The sequence below is a fragment of the Pipistrellus hanaki genome, assembly GCF_964339955.1.
Source record: "Pipistrellus hanaki genome assembly, chromosome: 16".
Classification (NCBI taxonomy): domain Eukaryota; kingdom Metazoa; phylum Chordata; class Mammalia; order Chiroptera; family Vespertilionidae; genus Pipistrellus; species Pipistrellus hanaki.
In genome coordinates this window covers 13,083,447-13,104,776 of record NC_140518.1, presented here as the reverse complement: position 1 = coordinate 13,104,776, position 21,330 = coordinate 13,083,447, and the positions used below count along the sequence as shown (strand labels likewise).

The 21,330-nt window shown below is 35.9% G+C and overlaps 1 protein-coding gene across 6 annotated transcripts in view; it reads right to left on the bottom strand.

The window, feature by feature from the left end:
- GPATCH8 (G-patch domain containing 8) overlaps positions 1-21,330 on the bottom strand; it is a 66,051-nt gene that overhangs the window by 37,692 nt on the left and 7,029 nt on the right. For 2 of the 6 annotated variants that reach the window (XM_084863381.1, XM_084863385.1), the window contains exons 2-5: positions 14,526-14,600; positions 13,530-13,564; positions 8,346-8,363; positions 5,784-5,856 (exon numbers count right to left, since the gene is read on the bottom strand). Coding sequence is in view for 1 of the 6 variants with exons in the window: in XM_084863380.1 (XP_084719506.1) it covers positions 5,784-5,856; positions 14,526-14,600 (148 nt within the window). In the remaining 5 variants the exon portion in view is untranslated. The remainder of the gene's footprint in view (positions 1-5,783; positions 5,857-8,345; positions 8,364-13,529; positions 13,565-14,525; positions 14,601-21,330) is intronic. The other 4 variants (XM_084863383.1, XM_084863384.1, XM_084863380.1 and 1 more) reach the window with 2 other exon arrangements.

Sequence of the window (21,330 nt, the reverse complement as noted above, 5' to 3'; positions counted from 1 at the left end):
AGAGCCTCCAAATTTTAATTCCTGTGTGCCTGAACTAAGAGAGCAACATTAACCATGCTCCCAGGCATCTCTGTATGGGAAAAAGATGTTTCAAATAGCAGAGAAAGATCAAATCCAGTCTTCAGACTTTCTTATGAGCAATCATCTCCATTCAATTCAACCCAACACTTAAAACTATGCAAACCGAAGGAACAAATTCTATCAAGAAGTGATTTCTGCCGAAACCGGTTTGGCTCAGTGGTAGAGCGTCTGCCTGTGGACTGAAAGGTCCCAGGTTCCATTCCGGTCAAGGGCATGTACCTTGGTTGCGGGCACATCCCCAGTAGGGGGTGTGCAAGAGGCAGCTGATCGATGACTCTCTCTCATCGATGTTTCTAACTATCTCTCTCCCTTCTTCTCTGTACAAAATCAATAAAATATATTAAAATAAATAAATAAATAAAATAAAAAAATAAAAAAAGTAAAACCTTAATTAAAAAAAAAAGTTATTTCTATTTCTATCCCCCCCAAATAGGTTAATGCTTACTAATAAATATTAATTTGAAATATACATATTAAACATCTCATTTGTGTTACCAATGAATAGAATTTGCATAATTCAAAAAGCAAAGGTTTTGTACAATGAAATGTCCTGCTTCACGTCCTGTCTTCTTTTCTAAATATATAACTTGTTTTTCATATCTTGGTAGCCATTCTAATGAAAATACTTTTAGCCTTTTTCTTTAATAAATTTCTTATAAAACACACTTTTTACTTTGAATTCTTTTAAAAATATATATATTTTATTGATTTTATTACAGAGAGGAAGGGAGAGAAAGTTAGAAATATCGATGAGAGAGAAACATCAATCAGCTGCCTCCTGCATCCCCCCCCCCCCCCCCCCACTGGGGATGTGCCCACAACCAAGGTACATGCCCTTGACTAGAATCGAACCTGGGACCCTTCAGTCCCCAGGCTGATGCTCTATCCATTGAGCCAAACCGGTTTTGGCTGAATTCTTTTGATGTTTACATTTGATCCTACTTTAAAACATAAGTGCATCTATATGGAAGAATGAGGAGATTCCATATATCTACGAACGAAGTTGTGATGTTGCTTGCTTCCTTGTTCTCACATTCTGAGATTTTTTCACTTGTAAAATCATTCAAGAAATAAATTGAAATTTCACATGTCCAACCTGCTCTGCAGCCCCCACTATACTTTTAACTTCACAATTATACTGCATTCCATTTATTTGTTACATTTGTCTCCCTATTAGACATGAGCCTCTGGAGGGCAGAGGCTATATATTAATCCTTGAACTCCTAAGAATTAGTACAGATCTGGAACATTCTAAGGATTCGATAAATATGCAGAATAAAAAACATATGAAAAGCAACAATAGATACATGTAAATCCATCACAATTGTTAGCATTTAGGAGTTTATAGTTAACGAAGGTTAAGAGATACATAAAACATAAATTATATAAGGTAGAGCATAAAAATGCCACAGGAAATATCCTATATAATAAAAGCCTAATATGCAAATCGAACAACCGATGGAATAACCGGTCACTATGATGTGCACTGACACCAGGGGGTAGATGCTCAATGTGGGAGCTGCCCCCAGCCCGCAGGCCCCAGGCCAGCCAAGGTAGGTGTAAGCTGGGGGTCCCCCGATTGCCCTGCCAGTTGCCCACAGATCGGCCCTGATTGCTGGCCAGGCCTAGGGACCTTACCCGTGCACAAATTTCGCACACCGGGCCTCAGTAAAGAATAAAGAAAAAAAGTAAGTGATGAAATGACAGTATTTTCTTTTTCCCTAGAGACCAATTACAAACCAACCCTAAAATTGAGGACAAGGTTCTTAATGCTCAATCTAGCCTCAAGTTTCTAATGAATATATACAAATTTATATTAATCATGAAGAATATAAATGATTGCTTCAAGTACCCTAAGGTAAAAATATCATATTCAGCCGGGACCGGTTTGGCTCAGTGGATAGAGCGTCGGCTTGGGGACTGAAGGGTCCCGGGTTCGATTCCGGTCAAGGGCATGTACCTTGGTTGCGGGCATATCCCCAGTAGGGGGTGTGCAAGAGGCAGCTGATCGATGACTTTCTCTTTCTCTCATCGATGTTTCTAACTCTCTTTCTCTCTCCCTTCCTCTCTGTACAAAATCAATAAAATAAAAAAATAAAAAAATATCATATTCAAAGCTATCTCCAATGTTTTGAGCCAGAATTAACTATTGTATATTTCAGTTCTGTAATACCTGCACTTCTCACCAACATCACATCTTTCTAGGAGACAGAATTTATATCCATTAGAGCATGTTAATTATAGCATTTTTTTTTAAGATCTTGGGCAGAGTATTGCTCAGAATGTCAGTTTCCTCATCTGTAAAACAAGAATGATATCCATCACAAAGAAGACTCAAGTTAGGTAATCCATGTACACTCTGTAAACATTTAATAAATCCTTACAAAGGATTAAACTAGCCCTGATCTGTGTTGCTAGATGGTTAGAGCGTTGGCCTGTGCACTGAAGGATCAAGGGTTTGATTCCTGAGGACACCAATCAATGTCTCTCTTTCTTTCTCTCCCTCCGTCCCTTCCACTCTATGTAAAAATCAATGGAAAAAATGTCCTATGGTGAGGATTAAGGAAAAAAAAAAAAAGGATTTACACTAAACCCAGGGAACAAGGTTTTGCTAGACATATATAAATTGACTGTACACTGTGTTTCATTGTTGATTTGTGTTATACTTTATATTTATACCTCCCTTTCCATTACCATTGCTATCACTCTATCTTAGACCCTTAACTCAAACCGAAACAACTTTTTCTAAATGGTTTTCCATCTTCATCTTCAGATATACTTTGATCAGAATATTTGGATTTGGTTTCAGCACTATCTCTAACATACTTTGGAATCTTAAACCTAAATTACTTCATCTGTAAAATAAATCTTGAGCCGAAACCGGTTTGGCTCAATGGTAGAGCGTTGGTCTGTGGACTGAAAGGTCCCAGGTTCGATTCCGGTTAAGGGCATGTATATCGGTTGCGGGCACATCCCCGGTAGGGGGTGTGCAAGAGGCAGCTGGTCGATGTTTCTCTCTCATGGACGTTTCTAGCTCTCTATCTCTCTCCCTTCCTCTCTGTAAGAAATCAATAAAATATATTTAAAAAAATAAATCTTGATTACATTATCTTTAATATTTCTTGCTGTGAAGTCTATATCTTTTCTCTAATCAAAAAATGCTCTTGCCGAAACCGGTTTGGCTCAATGGATAGAGCGTCGGCTTGGGGACTGAAAGGTCCCAGGTTCCATTCCCGTCAAGAGCATGTACTTTGGTTGCGGGCACATCCCCAGTAGGGGGTGTGCAAGAGGCAGCTGATCGATGACTCTCTCTCATCGATGTTTCTAATTCTCTATCTCTCTCCCTTACTCTCTGTACAAAATCAATAAAATACATTTAAAAAAAAAATGCTCTTGCCCGGATGTGGTGGCTCAGTGGTTGAGCGTCAGCCTGTGAACCAGGAGGTCATGGTTCACTTCCCGGTCAGGGCACATGCCTGGGTTGTGGGCTCAATCCCCAGTAGGGGGCATGCAGGAGGCAGCCGATCAATGATTCTCTCTCATCACTGATGTTTCTTTCTCTCCCTTCCTCTCTGAAATCAATAAAGAAATATATTTTAAAAAAATTGCCATTGTGTAGATATACCACAGTTTTTTAATCCACTCATCTGCTGATGGGCACTTAGGCTGTTTCCAAAATTTAGCTATGATGAATTGTGCTGCTATGAACATAGGGGTGCATATATCCTTCCTAATTGGTGTTTCTAGTTTCTTAGGATACATTCCTAGAAGTAGAATCACTGAGTCAAATGATTGCTTATTCTTTATCAACTTAATAAACTTTTCTAGCCAAAACCGGTTTGGCTCAGCGCTAGAACGTCGGTGTGCGGACTGAAAGGTCCCGGGTTCGATTCCGGTCAAGGGCATGTGCGTTGGTCGCGGGCACATCCCCAGTAGGGGGTGTGCAGGAGGCAGCTGGTCGATGTTTCTCTCTCATCGACGTTTCTGGCTCTCTGTCTCTCTCCCTTTCTCTCTGTGAATAATCAATAAAATATATATTTTTTAAAAAGTCTTAAAATAAAATAAAATAAACTTTTCTAAACCTGTTTCTTGTTCTGCAAAATGGGAACAACAGTAATTATCTCACAGACTTCTTGTAAGAATTAAATGAGATATCTGTTAAGTGCTTAGCACATAGTAAACACTAGATTTGTGCCTATTCAAACAAATTTCCCATTACTGCCCTCTAGTTATGGTTTCCAAACTAGTCCTGGCAACCTCGAACTTTACTTCATCCAAAACTGTAGTTTCTCCTCCTCCTCCCCTTTATCTATTAAGGTTCAACATTTAAAAAATTTTTGAAGAGATTCTTTTTAAAAAATATATATTTTATTGATTTTTACAGAGAGTAGGAGAGAGGGATAGAGAGCTAGAAATGTCGATGCGAGAGAAACATCGACCAGCTGCCTCTTGCACACCCCCTACCGGGGATGTGCCTGCAACCAATGTACATGCCCTTGACCAGAATTGAACCTGGGACCTTTCAGTCCGCAGGCCGACGCTCTACCACTGAGCTAAACCGGTTTCGGCTGGAGAGATTCTTATGCTAAAAAAATAAAGTATAAAATCCACTGTCCCATGGGAATTATCTGATCCCACCAGCCATATCTACTGTTTGCCAAATATAATCATCTTATATTTGGTAATAGCCATTATCCTCCCTCCTTAGGACTTCAGTATAAAGTCTTCCCCAGTCATCATTCCTCTGAGTCCTTCACACACACACACACACACACACACACACACACACACTTACTTTACGGAAATCTATTTCCAAAATGCAAATAATTTGTCAACAGTAGCACACCTCTCGCCAAAGATCCCTTTCTACAATGAGATCTTTCATGACAAGATGTAGAAGTACGATTCCCCATCATTTCTGAAGGAGTGTTCACATGTGCAAAGAATAAACAATACAACAAAAAACAATAAGCAATAGCTCTTGAATGGCAGAGAGCAAAAAAAGATGAATGAAGTTGGCTGGTTTCCAACTAGCAAATACTCAGAGAAGTAGAAATATTAAATATTTTGTTTTTATCCAAATGATAGTACAGTTAAAATAAAAAATAAATGAAATGGAAACTTTAAGCCATACATTTTCTACAGTCTGATCGGAATCTGAGAAATGGCCTCTCTGCTCAGAAAACCAAAATAAACCTCTATTTCCATTATGTTTTATATAAAATGGGATAATTTTCTCTCTACTACTACATAGAGTATGACTGCAGAGAAAAAAGAGCCAAGGCAATAACCAGCTACGGAGAGAATGAGGGAGAGGCAGGGTAGCACAAAAATTAAAACCTGCTATTGAACGGTTCTCTTTAAAATACTGAAGTCACAATACAACTCAACGACACAAATACCCTGCTGCTATGTATTTCTTTTATCCCATTCACTGACTACTTCCACCAAAAAACACCTTAAAAACTGGTGGAGCCATACACAATATTTTTTACCAGAAAGTATTCACGACACAGCAGCTTACTCTTATAAATTATTAGCTTAACATACAGTCACAGGAAAAACAGACTATGGGGGGCAGGGCAGGGGAAGGGAGACGGGAAAGAAACAAAGTTTTTTAAAAAGGACAACAAATATATTTAGGCACAAGATCTGCATCAGAAACACCGTTTTCTTTCTTTTTGTATATTTCAAAAACTTACCCTGAAGAGATTTTCCCAATCCCTGGCCCAGCTTCCACCCATGTTTCTGGAGTAAGCGATGTCCAATATTATCCTGACAGACAGAACAGAAAGACAAACCAAAAATATTCCAATAATATATTCTTCCCTTCCTAGTGACATTTAAACAGGTGATGAGCAAGAGATAAGTCTACATATATGCATGCAAAAAGGTGCTAATAATAGGGGGTAAATGTGCCCAATAAAGGGACATTAATGTAAAAAGAAATGCTGGCTAGTATTTCATATGAAAATAATATAGGGGGTAAAGTCCTTTCTGATGGTGTGCTGGGCAACTTTTGTACATGACGTTTTAAAAAGGAGAAAAACGGGAAGGGGTAAAGAGGGAAGAATACATTTATGAAGTTTAAAACTAACATTAAAAAAGCATAAAATCAAGGTACTTATACAATCATATCCACCACCTAGACAGCACCACTTTAAGATTTTTTAAAAAGAAAATCTATGTTGTGTTTAGTTATTTTGTTTGTGTGTCAGGCTTTCATGGTACAAAGTAAGTTGTAAGTGTAAGACTGCCCCACCACTAGAAATGAAAACACAATCAGAGCAAAATCCAGGCTAGACTTGATTGGTTTTTATATATATATATAAAATGTAAATATTTAACTAGCATGCAGCCAATATTAAACCGAAAAAACAGTGAGGTTAGTAAAACAAGAAATTAAATTGATTAAACAGAAAAATAAAATGAGCTCAAGCACAGACTGAGTGATGCATTTCAACATGTAATCTAACAAAAATGCTAAAATGTTAGAATGAAACAGGCCTAGCAGTAAGTTAACAGTAAAGAACCATTAGTGCATGTAGGGGGGAAAAACAATATACATAATGTCTCATCTTCCTAAAAGCACACCAAAAAGGCATTTCAACATAAACTGTATGAAAAGACACCAGAAACAACAATTAAATGTCAGCTTTTGTGTAAGGAGTCAAGATCTTAGAAACCTCTGCATACCTTTGTCCAATTCTTTGCTTTTTACAAATACTGTCCAGTATAGAGACAAAGCTAAAATAACCATTAACTGTGTCAGATAAAATGATGCTGCTTATCCAGAGGAAGACGCTTAAAAATTATTTTTAAAGTGTTCTATATCTACTAAAGTTAATTATAGTACTAATCTGGTATTACTCATTATTTCCTGAAATCAATTCATAAAGCTAACAAAACCATAAATCTCTATATAAAAATCAAACATACATATGAAGCTTCTTTATCTTTAGCTCCATATCAATGATAAAATGCTCTTTGGAGTTATAAAAAATACATTATTGTACAGTTACCTTCTCTGACAGAAAGTTAGAAGAGGAAGATTAAGGCTCCCCAATATATATATATCTTTTTTTTTAAAGGACAATTTCCTTCTATAAGTTTATGACAGCATACCAACTGGAAAACTAGGCTGAGCAGCTGATGGGGAAAAGAGATCAGGAGAGCCCTGGACTGTGCAGCTCAGTTGGTTGGACATCATCCCATGCACTGAAAGTTGCTGGTTCTATTCCCAACTCAGAGCACATACCGGGCTCAATCCCCAGTAGGAGGCATGCAGGAGGCAGCTGATTGGTTAGCATAGACCTATAAACAAGGTCATGGTTCTATTCCCAGTTGGGGCAAATGTCCAAGTTGTGGGCTCAATCCCCAGAGTGGGGCAGGAAAGAGGCAGCCCATCAATGATTCTCTCTCATCGCTGATGTTTCTTTCTCTCCCTCTCACTTCCTCTCTGAAATCAATAACTATATATATTTTTAAGAAGCAATGAAAAACTTGTTTCTAAAACAAAAGATACTACTGCTTTAACACACACACACACACACACACACACACACATACTCACAATTGTTATGGTACACAAAAAGTCACTAGAAATTCTTTTGCTAGGAACTGAAAGAATTAGAAAGTGCTATTGTTACGTGTTATCCAAGGTGATAACTTCCATGTCATTAAACATCACGAACATTTAATCTAACACTGCTGCCTCTTCTTCCCTTCTCTCCTTACAAATGAAATGTCAGAAAAAGCATCCCTTTAACCAGAACTGACTGCCTAAATATTTATAAATAATCTCATTGTAAAGAAAATAAGTAACAATTAAAAGTCTTAGTACAAGCAGTGTTAGCAAAATATGAAAAGGTAAAGAAACCTTTATTACACGATTATAAAAATAAACTTACCTGTACATAAAATCTTTATTTTATATCATAACTCCTACAACTAAATAACTACAGAAAGGACAAAGAAAGCAGAATGACTCTAAGATTAAATAGTTGATTAAATTATTGTTTAATCTTTTAACAGGCTAAAGTTAGAATTGTACTTGGCACAGAGATTTGGGGTATTAAACAATGCTGACAAAAATTGCTGCCCCCCTTTTTTTATTTAAAAAAACACTAAATCTTTGGCTAAGTGGAGATGAGACATTATGCTGACTGTGTTATATTATGAATGCACTAAAATAAACAGACAGATGAAGCAGTATGCTATTTCCAAAAGCAGTGCAAGTGGAGTGAAAGCATTTCCATACGAACCTGGCTTTAAAAACTGGGCTGTCAAAAGAACAGTTAAATGTAACACAAAGTAAGAAACTGTCCATTCACTAATGGTTGTTTTTTTTTTTTTTTTTTTTTTTTTTTTGTCTTGTTTTCAATTCACTGCTTGCAATTAATTTATATACTAAAGAGTGAAAGCATAAGTAAATTCACGAGTCAAGACCAGCTGAGAGGTTCAAGAGCAGCGTGTTGTGACTGACAACAGTGAAAGGAAAAGCAAATGTTAAAGGGAGAAAAAGAAAAATTTAGGGTTATACACATTAGCACCACTTTTACAAAACCACTCAAGATGGCTGTCACCTTCTCAAAAAGCTATTGATACAAAATGGAAGTGGCCATTCTCTTCTAAAACTTTAGGTGAAAACTTCTCTTTAAATCTACTTTCCCAAGTATGACTAAGGAATGAAATGTCAGGAACAAACGAAATTAGTATTTAAATTATTAATATGCTACTTTATGTCCTTGTGATTATAAAAAAGGCAACCGAAACAACAGACATATATCCAAGAACCTCTTAGGTCCACCGACCCCCTAAATTTAGTGAATGACTAATAGCAAAAATCTGGACCCTTCCTATCGTTCCAGACTACCAGCTTTTGGAGGAAAATAGGAAGCTCTGTGACTCTGCAGAAAGGGCCAGTATTCAGTGTGGTCTCTTTTCCTACCAAGAAAAAAGAAAAAAAGAAAAAAGGTTTTATAAACACTCGTCAAAAAACCAATAGGTTTGAGGATGATGGTAGCACAGGAAGGCACACCAAAAAGCCTTATACAAAGTAGAACAAAGCAGACTTATCTACATCTGAAATGATAAAAATGTTCATGGAACTTTCACTGTAAAAGAAGAAGGGATTCAATCGCCAGCCTGTGAAAATAATTAATCTTCTTTCTCTGTTTAGGGCTGTGATTTTGCCAATTATTCTCATGGACGTTATTTATAGCCCAAACAGGTAATCTAGACCTAACAAAAGCAATGAGCACTAAATTCAACTTCTAAAATAGTAACAATTACTATTTCAGTCACCACAGAGACTAAGTATCTTTCAGTTTTTTATTTTTAAATAAAATATGTAATGTGGCCCTGGCTGATGTGGCTCAGTTTGGTTGGTCGTCACCTTATGCACCAAAGTCTGCTGGTTTGATTCCCACTCAGGGCACATGTCAGGATTGCAGACTCAATCCCCAATAGGGGGAAGGCCGAGGTAGCCAGTCGATATTGTGCTCTCACATCCATGTTTCCCTCTCTACCTCACCCTTTCTCTCACTCTAAAAATAAATTTTAAAAAGCTTAAAAATATATGTATTATTTTTTTAAAGAATATATGATTGGGAATTTAATTATAATCTCATAGAATGAAAAATAAATGGATTTTCTCTCTTTTTTTTTTAACACAGTTGGCTTATGACTAACAAGGGGGCATGACAGCCTAATTTCAATGCACATGGAAGAACTACAGGGAAATACTAATTTTAAAATAATAAAGCAACTGAATTTTTTTCAAGGGCAGTAGACAAAAAGCTAGTTCCCCACAACCTATTAGTTACTCTGTATGCACGAGACTCCTAAATGGTGGCAGGGTGGCATTTTCTTCGATTAGGCATAAACAATTCTTCTTAATTCTAGTTAAAAGGTCTGAAGCTGAGCTGACAAACTATTTTTTACCTTAGTTAGCTTTTAAAACGTTTTTTTTCTAGTTCAAAACTTAAATGTATATAATTGCCCAATCTGTGTGGCTCAGTGGTTGAATGTCGACCTATGAACCAGTAGGTCATATAGTTCAATCCCCAGCCAGGGCACATGATCCCCAGTGTGGGTGTGCAGGAGGGAGCCAATCAATAAATCTCTCTCATCACTGATGTTCTCTCTCTCTCTCTCTCTCTCTCTCTCTCTCTCTCTCTCTCTCTCTCTCTCTCTCTCTCTCTCTCTTCCCCTCTCTGAAACCATATAAAAAAAAAAGGGGGGGGGGGAGGAGACACACAAACGTAAATGTATAATTAAAACGCTACATTTTTATCCTTTGTTCCCCTCCAATATATGTGTGAGGATATAATTTTTAAATAAGATCTTTGAAAGAAAAATGTATTATAAACAACTACCAATATGCTGAAAATACAAACAAACAAACAAAACACCCATTATTAATTGTTTCAGTCATTCCTTAACATTCTGTTTATTGACTGCCACTATCAGGTAGAAAATTTCCCCAGGAAACTGCTCTGCTTCATAAAGCTATATACCATTCAAAGTAACAATAATTATTTTGGCAATTGTGACCACCAATCTGTGTAAATAGGAGTTTGCCAAAACACATAAAAATTTGCTTTTTTGTATGGGGCTCATTCAAAATTTTTATAGCAAGAAATAGAATATTAAATCATGTCTCAAGAGAAATTATATAATTATGCCAATGACTGGATGAGTATTAATTTCACATTGAATTTTCTTTTAGTTGACAGCCACATTCAATTTATTACATTTAATCTATATTAAACAGTGACAAAAATGGTTAAGTTTCTTGAGTGGATTGTAAGCTTTGCTGATTGTGTATTAAAGACTCTATAAGCAAAAACCAAATGCTACGAGGTGAACCCATGCAAACAAGTTGTAAAAATTCCCAAAACAAAAAATCTATAGCTCACTACAGATGACACAATGAAGACTGAAGAGAAAAGCCATATAGTAATGCTACACCATTCAGCTCCAAGAAGCACATTATTTATAGTGCAGTCCACATATGGTCACTGCTAAATGTCAAATCAGCAGTCTTACAGAGTTACAGTTTGGAACTAGTGGAGTCCACAGATCTAAACAGATATTTAACAGGACAAAAAACAATTATACATAGACTTCTAAAACCCTAGTGAGCAAAATGAACATCAGCAACTGAAGTTTAAAAACTAACATTAATTTTTTAAATCTTCTTTGGTCAACCTGACAACTATAAAGATAGGATTTAATCAGTCAGGTAGAAAAGAGACCAACCAATGGCTGATGGGTAGTTTTACTTCCAACTGCAATAATGACAACAAATCTTAAGTCTATGACGCAGGCATTTTGCCTTATGAATAGCTTATAATCAGTCTCCCTTCTGATCTGTCATCTTCTTTCTATGGTAAAGGTCATAAAGGACCATATTTCCTAAATGACTGATCAATTCTTGGAACTATGGCAAAATCCTAGACTGGGCTATCTATGGTTGTAGACTAAGTTTTGTTTTCTAAATATTTTATCTTTAAGTATGTGACGGTCATCATTATTATGGCTGGGACCTAAAACTTTCATTAAAGCAATAACTTAAAATTCAAGCTTTAAAAAGTTTTTGTAATAAGGGTAAAATGTTAATACTTTCTACCTTCTCTCTAATTCATACTAGTATAATCAAGTTGTTTAGTGGTTCTTTCATAATTTTCTTAGAACAGCATTTTATTCTTAACTAGAAATTTTATTCAAAAATATTTAGTTGGTTGAAATATAACTTTATAGTAAAGATTATGAAATACTTTACCAATGTTAGATTTTTAAGTGTTTTCAACATTTCCTGATTGAAATTAAAATTCCTGTATCATTTCATTAACAAATCTAAGCTTCACAAGTTTACTGAAAGCATAATGCATTATTGCATCTTTGTGTTTCATTTCCCATCTTGTTGGTTTGCAACAAATTTACCCTATTACAAAACAAAACAAAAGTTTTAATCCTATACTCACAATAACCCTTCAAACAGGCATATTCTTGGCACAAACCTGTGCAGACTTCCACGGTTACCAGCTGCTGCAGATTACCTTTGTTAAATAAAAAAAAATGACTAGACCTTTAGCTCCTGCAATGATCTGTAGACTCCCAAAGCTGCATATTTCCAGCCACTTTTGAGTTGCATGCTGTAGCAAAACAGTCAGCACCTCTCAATAGATATTGCTGCAGAGAAAGATTTTAATTCAGCAGATACTCTTTCTGTGTCTTAAAAGCAACCATTTCCCCCTTAAGAATAAGACAACTCAATATACTCAGCCAGCCATAAAACTAACATATATGTACTTGGTGGGGGTTCCTTAGGTTAGAGGGCACTTCTTTGTTGGGGGTGAGGGGAGACACACCACACTTAATGCTAATCATTTTGAGTGTCTTTAAGAACTTAAAATTTATCTCCAAATGAGTTGATAACAGAAATAAAATTCCCCTATGTTATGTGTCCCGCCTTTATCTAGCATAATGTAGGCTATGAAGCTCCTCTTCCTCCTACCTAAATACCACAGCACAAATAATGCATACATTTATAAATTTATGTATTTTGGGATTAAACTTATATTAGAAGTATAATTTATTAATATATATCTCTGATCACATACCTATTTATTAAAAAATTAAATATCCAGTCTGAGTGCTATATCATTTACTATTTTAAATGGAGAAGACACTATTATTTAATAAAGAAGGCATATATTAATTCCACTGCTATTCACTGACATTACTCAATATTGATTATTCAGTCAGACTGTCTTCTGATATTATCCCTACGACATGTGCTAGAAAAAACCCTGGACAGTGTGAGAGGAAAAAGATCATTAGTCTCACATGCCAAAGGAATGAATGTCCCCAAACCCTTAAAATTAGTCCTAAAAGAAGGCTTTAAAGATGTCATGTCATTTAATTTATTGCTTTAAAAAAAATCTTTGTTGCGTCAAGTGATAATAAATACTAGGCTGCAAATTTAGTCTAATTAAATGTCCTGCTACTATTTAATCAGAGTCCCCACAGAATTATATTAATCAACATGTAGAATATGGTACTTGGGCCTACTTCTGACAGTTCTCTGTTCTTAAACTTTGACCCAAAGACACATTTAAATTAAAATAGAAAACTGATACAGAACAAGGCAAAAACTTCAGGGATTATTTAAACTGAGCAAATTGGGCTTGGCATTTTATCCTAAGTCAAGCACAAGACTGGGCTTTTAGTACAACATCAGACGTGAATTCTCCCTCTGCAGCATTATCACATGCGTCATCATTTACTGCCATGCCTAAGTCTAGCATCATGCCAGCACGTTAAGACAGAAGGTACTATATGCAGTGTTCACTGGACCAGAAGAACAGAAATAGGGGGAAGTGGGGGAGAAAGAAACCCTAGAGAGGAAATTAAAAAAAGGCAGACCGTGCAATACAAACCAGATCATGGCTGCTTAGCTAATATGGGCCAACTGCTGTGGAAGAAAAATGTCGAACACCCCAAGTTGTGTAAATTTCTGTAAACATCTAAACACACACACAAACACACAACACCAACCTAACTTAGGAACATAAATATATGTTGATCCTTTACTATGTTATAGATGTGAAAATGAAAGCTGAAGTTACAATAACTGTGCTCTCTAAATTGCCTCCTTTTCCTGAGGGGGAGAGGGGAAGTCTTGACTGTTGTTATCAAGATTAAGATTCCCTCTTTATTTTTCATTCAAGCTGAACTCACCGAATGCTTATTTAATATGTATACCCTAGCAGAAATATTAAATAATGACAAGTTTAGACATTTTAATAATGGACTGTGTATTTTGAAAATAAAGGGCTTCTCAAAATGGAAACAATGTTCAAAAATTAAGGTTTTAAAAAATTTAAGAGTCAAAAAGAGAAATCTCCTTGTTGTATTGCTTTGCTATCAATCTCCAAAACTAAATTGTGTAAAGAGATAGGATAGTCAACTTTTGACAAAAACCAGACATCTCTTAAGCTACAGAAACCAAATTTACGTCTTACAAAGTCTGTCTGGTAAGTAAAATCTGTTAGTCTTTAACTATTCCTAATAGGACATTATATGGTTGTGTTGCCCAGGAAAGGTGAAGCTTTTAAAGGATCAAAATACATTTTACTCCTTTATTAAATTTATCAAAACACTAAACTTTTAACTTGCTATCTTTAACAGAATATCAGTGTGGGCCAAATGATATTTTTTCATCAAAATTATAAATTATTTTTAGATTTCAGACTGATAACCCAACATATTAAATTATATCCCAAATTCTCTTTGATTACTGTCAGACATGCAAGAAAACAACTCTAGCCTGTACTATAAGTTATTAATAAGTTTAACTTCACTCACATCAAGTGTCACACGAATACTACCTAACTAACTAGCTTAGACCCAAAATTAAGCACTGATCATCTTACCGATTCAATAGGCTTGTCAAGTGATGCTTGTTCAATTTCCAAATGTCCTTCTTCATACTGATCAAAGTGATTACCCTGAAAAGAAAAAAAAAGACTAGTTATTTTTTTCAAAAGCAATCAAATGAGGGGTTATTTACAATTTTTCATTCTTTTGTAGACAATCAAAACTGTGGCACAAATTCAGACTTTTAAAGACATCTAAACAATTTATTAGGAGTATAGTAATATGAACTCTCCTCCCAATGGCAAGCATTGAACTTGTTAACTAAAACACTAGCAACCAACCACTGGGATATCGGCTTTCTTAGACTAACCATATTAGAAAAACTACCGAATCTTAAAAACCAAGGGCCATACTTTGTTTTATTTTCATAAACAATCTTGTACTGAAGAAAATATATCATAGTAATAGAATGCAAATAAAACCAATATTATACTGTTCAATGTTGATAACATTGCTTTATACTGAAACTGTTAAAACATTCCATTTTCAACCACCAAACTAAACTATCAAGATTCAAGGAATTAAAAAACACAATCTCTGGACAAAGTATCTCAAATGCAGCTATTCCTCAAATAATTTGCCAAGAGATAAACAAGCCTGTATAATGCCATATTTGGCCACAATCAGGCAAGTTATCACTGCCACTGGAATAAACCAAAACAGCTGAACTGAAGATGAAGATAGGTTCAGACAGCTTGAGGTTCTCTCTCATCAGAAATGGAAGAACTAGTAATTTGGCTTTAAAGTAGAACCAATTTTCTGGTTCCCTTCTTGTTACAAAGATAAGGGCATGAGGATCTGTGAGTCCTGAATTGACCAACTAGGTGGAGGTTATGTATATGAAGAGGAAAATGGATATATGGAAATTATACTTTCAGCTTAACTTTGCTGTATATCTAAAACTATTTTAAAAAATAAAGTCTATTTTAAAAAAGTAAACAATAAAAAGATAAAGTTAATAATTTGCACAACCCATAGTCAATATTTCTAAAGTATTTCTTCCAAACAATATGTCCATTTTTTTTAAATTTAAAAAATATATATATTTTATTGATTTTTTTGAGAGGGAGAGTTAGAAACATCTAACCCTAACCCCACTCTTGCATGAATTTCATGCATCAGGCTTCTAGTAAATAAATTAAAAAGTATAATTTTGATTAATTCATACCAGATGGCCACTGTTGTGCTGGCTGTTGTCATTTTTTAATTCTACAATCTAAGATCAGTGCCCCTAACTAAATAGTCAGGTACTGCACGTTTTACATTTTTTTGGTGTTACATCAATGTGTCTCGTGGCACACCAGCATGCCTCGGCACACTGGGTGAATATCACTGTGGTTTCTTCAAAGGTTATTTTGCTTAACATCCCAGAACCTGTAGATGGCGTTCAGCAAGGACTCACTGTACAGAGTTTAGAGACTCTTTCTATCAGTGCTATTTTACAAATAAGCATCACAGAAAATTGTCACTAATTCACAAAAGCTTCTGATTCTTAGTACCATTTTCCCACTGTATTACACTATACAAAAACCAAAGATTAAAAAATAATAACCTTGCTTCTATAATTCTGAAACAATATTCTCTATAGAAAGCAGAGATAGTAAAAACTTAGTTATCACAAAACACATGGACAGCCTGGCCCACATGGCTCATTCAGTATTTGAGGTTGACCTGTGAACCTGGAGGTCACCATTTGATTCCTGGTCATGGTGGGGTAGCGGGCTCTATCCCCAGTGGGAGATGAGCAGGAGGCAGCTGATCAATGATTTTTTCTCATCGTTGATGTTTCTCTCTCTGTCTCTTCCTTCATCTGTGAAATCAATAAAAATATATTAAAAAAAAAAAAAAAGACATGGACAGAGTAAGGAACTATTACAGATTAGAAACAAAAAAATAACTAAATGCAATCCATGCCGTAGAACTTAACTCTTGTTCATATCAATTAGCCTATGGCAGTGATTTTTTTAGATGGGATCTTAGAACACAAAAGGGGCATTAGAGGAAAAAGTGGTAAAATTAAAAGTAAGATCTATGGTTTAGTTAATATTATTGTACCAAACTCAATTTCTTTGTTTTGATCATTATATTATGGTTATTATATAGATACTGCTGTAGGGGAAGTTGGGTGAGTGGTAAACCAAAACTCTATACTATTTTTGCAACTATGCTATCAATCTAAAATGAGTTTAAAATAAAAATGAAAGACTTTTTGTTATGGGATAATCTCCACTCATATTATTCAGAGAAAAATCAAAGTGCTGAAAAATATGTTTGCATAAATCTCTGAAAGAACAAACATGTAATTAGAAACAGTGTTTTTGAGAAGGTTAAGTAGTTTACTTTTTGCTCTGAATCCTTTTATTCATCTGTCCCCCCTTTTTTTTTTAAACATATTTTATTGATTTTTTACAGAGAGGAAGAGAGAGGGATAGAGAGTTAGAAACATCGATGAGAGAGAATCATCAATTGGCTGCCTCTTGCACGCCCCCGACTGGGGATGTGCCCGCAACCAAGGTACATGCCCTTGACCGGAATTGAACCCGGGACCCTTCAGTCCACAGACCGACGCTCTACCACTGAGCCAAATGGCTTCGGCCATCTGTCCCTTTTAAATACTGTACTGCAAAAGCAAAACATAAAATTTAAGAGAGAGGATAAAAAATAAATATCAAATGTGATTTCAATCCCAAGTGCACAAAGTGTAGAAGTAGTGGTAGTAGTGATAAATACTTCATTTTTTGCCTTTCTCCCTTCCTCACAAATTTTTTTCAAGTCACTCTAATCAACTAAGGCTTAATAAGATCATTCCTTCCAAAAATAGTACTGCATCTGATCTAAAGGCCTCAACAGGGATTTGATTTTTTTTTTTTTTTTTTGCTTTACCCTGCTTTCAAAACCTCATTTGGATCTCTCAACTTTCATGTAGAGCTAGTATGATCATATAGATAACGTATTGGACACTTTGAGAGTAAAAGGGAGTGTTAGTAGTTAACTATACCAGGACAAAAGGCATAAATTGGAACATTCTAGTGAAAATTCACAGATTCTATGTTAGAGCACTCCTAAAATTTAGTTTAATAATGATTCATTGGAACACTTTCTCCATTTCTAAATGAACTCTTCCTTTCTAAATACTATCTGCTTTCAGAATTGAAATAGCTTTTCATTTATACTGATGAGAAATTTAAATTCAAAGGGATCAAACAAAAAGTAAATTCACTTTCTAAAAAAAAAAAAAATGCATTAAAGATTTAAAATGCACACACTTATACATACTGCCAGCTGAATTTTCTTCAACTGCCTCTTCTTTAAAAAAAAAAAAGGGGGGGGGGGGGGCTTCAATTCCTAGCAGGTCAAATTACAAATGAACAGAACCTAGCTGACAAGCACATCATTAAAATACACTGTAGCTCTAGTTTCTTACAGGTCAAGGATTCTGCTTCCAAGTACAGGACAAATGTGGAAACTTCTGTAATACAAATTTAGCTGTAGTGATCATTTAAATATAGAGAGACAAAAGAGTCAGAGACTGCCCTAAATTTATCCATGTATGTGCTGATTTGGGAACCCACATAAGCCGGACCTTTTCTATCGATTAACTACATAGTAACTAACAGGGAAAATTAAAGCTAGAGAAGAGGAAATTATCAGCACAATTCTCTAAAAATGACAACCAATAGCCCACTACCTCAAATAGCAAAACACATTTACTTAATACCATAAAAGAGGTGACAATCTCTTCCATCTTCCTATGGCCATTAAAATTGAATACAATTTCTTTTAAAAATTTAATGAAAAATATTACTCATAGTCAAAGTCAGTGGATCCAAAGTTTCTGATGATTAAGTCATTAACACAAGGCTTATACAGACTAAAGTTTTAAATCCTGTCTGATTTTTCCCATTAGTCTAGGTATCAGGGATATTTAAAGTAGTTGTATTTTTGGCGCGCACACACACATACACACTTTAATTGATTTTAGAAAGAGAAACAATGATTTGTTGTTCCACTTGTTTATGCACTTGTTGCTTCTTGTATGTGCCCTGACAGGGATCGAACCTGAAACTTTGGTGTATTGGAACAATGCTCTAACCAACTAGGTTCTTTGGCAGTATATTTTGCTACTCATTCTAACCCTATTTTTTTGCACTTGGCTCTATTAAACTGCATCTTATAGACGTTCCTGTCTCTCTCCGCTCCAAATCTTCTCTACCGACACTTACCAGTTATACTGTATTTACCAATATTCCTTTCGACATGCTCTAATGTCACTAAGTGGATCTATTTTTTTAAAATATGTTTTTACTGCCCTGACGGATGAGCCCGCGGACTGAAAGGTGGCAGGTTCGATTCCAGTCAAGGGCATGTACCTTGGCTGCACAGGCACATCCGCAAGAGGAGGTGTGCAAGAGGCACTGATTGATGTTTCCAAAAGAACACTAGATTTAAAATTAGTAATTTTTAAAAACACCAAAGGAGAAATCAACCTTTTTCAGAAATGCATGCAAGAGAGAGCAAACAATTCCTGAGGCATTAAAAAAGGTAGGGAGACAACAGTCGGCAATTCCTCTGGGGCCCATAGTAATGCAAATGATTTCTTTGACCACTGGCTGACATGATAGATCTCTATGCAGAGGTTTAACAAACTTTTCACAGAAAAGCAAATGTATGTACAATGTAACACACAGAAATAACACCACAAATAACCCACAGCACAGCAGGAAGCTGAGTCTCCCACCTGGACATTCTTCTCAGCCTCTACTAAGCCTACATATATACCTGCTTTTACTTAACCATTAATTCAAATGTCTGAGCAACTTCTAGGTGCCGACCTCACCCCAATGCTGGGAAAAATGAAAAACAAAAACAAGAAAGCTTCTCATTCAAGAAGTTTTAAGTTCAGTGAGATGAGATAAAATATATATATATATATATATATATATATATATATATATATATATATATATATAAAAAGTATATAGTAGAAAAGTTAAAACATCACAGTGGTTAAAGGCTGAGACCAGTCCAAACTACCTGAAAGCTATCTCTTCAACTAGCTATGTGAATGGGATGTTTTTTATTTGTAAAACGGGAACAACAGAAGTTAACTTACTGGGGGTTATATGAGAAAATGGTACATAACATAGTTCCTAATAGAGTAAGCACTCTGTTTTGTTTACTAATAAAAGTGCTGGTACTGATATATGGCCAAGTGCTGTGCAAGCACAGAAAATGAAACAACTAACTCTGCCTAGGAAAGATGTCAGTGATAACATCAAATTGAATCTTGAAGAATGAATAGTAGGAATTCCGGACAGGTAAGAACATACACAAAAACAAGAATGAAAGAGCCTAGCTGATCCAAATAGAAACTGCTGGATGGCAGGATGAGGGGGAAAAAGATATACCTATTACAAGGGATTCAGGATGCTTAAAAGTCTTAGAAACCAAGTTATTGAGTTTGGATCTTATTCCTATTTTTATAAATAATTTTTTATTGATTTTTTTTACAGAGAGGAAGGGAAGGGGATAGAGAGTTAGAAACATCGGATGAAAGGATAAGGGAGAAACATTGATCAGCTGCCTCCTGCACAACCCCTACTGGGGATGTACCCGCAACCAAGGTACATGCCCTTGACCAGAATCAAACCTGGGACCCTTCGGTCAGCAGGCTGACGTTCTATCCACTGAGCCAAACCAGTTAGGGCTGGATCTTATTCTTTTTTTTTTAAATAATATATTTTATTGATTTTGTACAGAGAGGAAGGGAGAGAGAGTTAGAAACATCGATGAGAGAGAGTCATCGATCAGCTGCCTCTTGCACACCCCCTACTGGGGATATGCCCGCAACCAATGTACATGCCCTTGACCGGAATCGAACCTGGGATCCTTCAGTCCCCAAGCTGACACTCTATCCATTGAGCCAAACCGGTTTCAGCTGGATCTTATTCTTGAAACAATCAGGAACCACAAGAAAAGTCACAGCTTATGAGATATCAAAGTTTAAATCTGAGTTTACTATCTGTGTGGCCTCAATTTCTCTAAGCTTATTTTCTCATCTCTAAAATACCACCACCTGGTTTGGATGGTTACTTGGGTTAAATATGTCCAAAATGCCATGGCACAGAGCCTAGATTGTAATATATACTCAACAAATAGTAGCTGTTATCATCACTAGATATCACAGTAGTTAACTTTTGATTCTGATATTGGTCAAGGATAAATTTATAGTACCCTAATTTGACAGTCTCAAGGAAGTACCATTCTCCTCTCCTTGCTACTTTGTACTGGAACAAATGAACAAAATTGACTGATTTAAACAATCAAACCTTTAACACTGAGATGTCTCTGGAAAAACTATATAATATTTAATGATAAGCATACTAACTATGTCCTACCAGTTAGTTAACTGGTAGAAAATACTGCTATGTATTAAAGAGAAACAATGCTTTATATTCTATAGACAATACCAGCACTCATCTCCTTGAAAAGAGGCCAATGTATATACCAAATCAGAAAGAACACTACAAAAGAAATCAGAGCCGAAACTGGCTTAGCTCAGTGAATAGAGCATCGGCCTGCAGACTGAAGAGTCCCAGGTTCAATTCCGGTCAGGGGCATGTGCCTTGGTTGCAGGCATATCCCCTGTGGTGGGGGTGCAGGGGTCGGCTGATCGATGTTTCTCTCTCATCGATGTTTCTGGCTCTCTGTCCCTCTCCCTTCCTCTCTGTAAAAAATTAATTAAAAAAATTTTTTTTTTAAAGAAATCAGAAAGTTAAAGTACAAAACCCAGCTCTATAG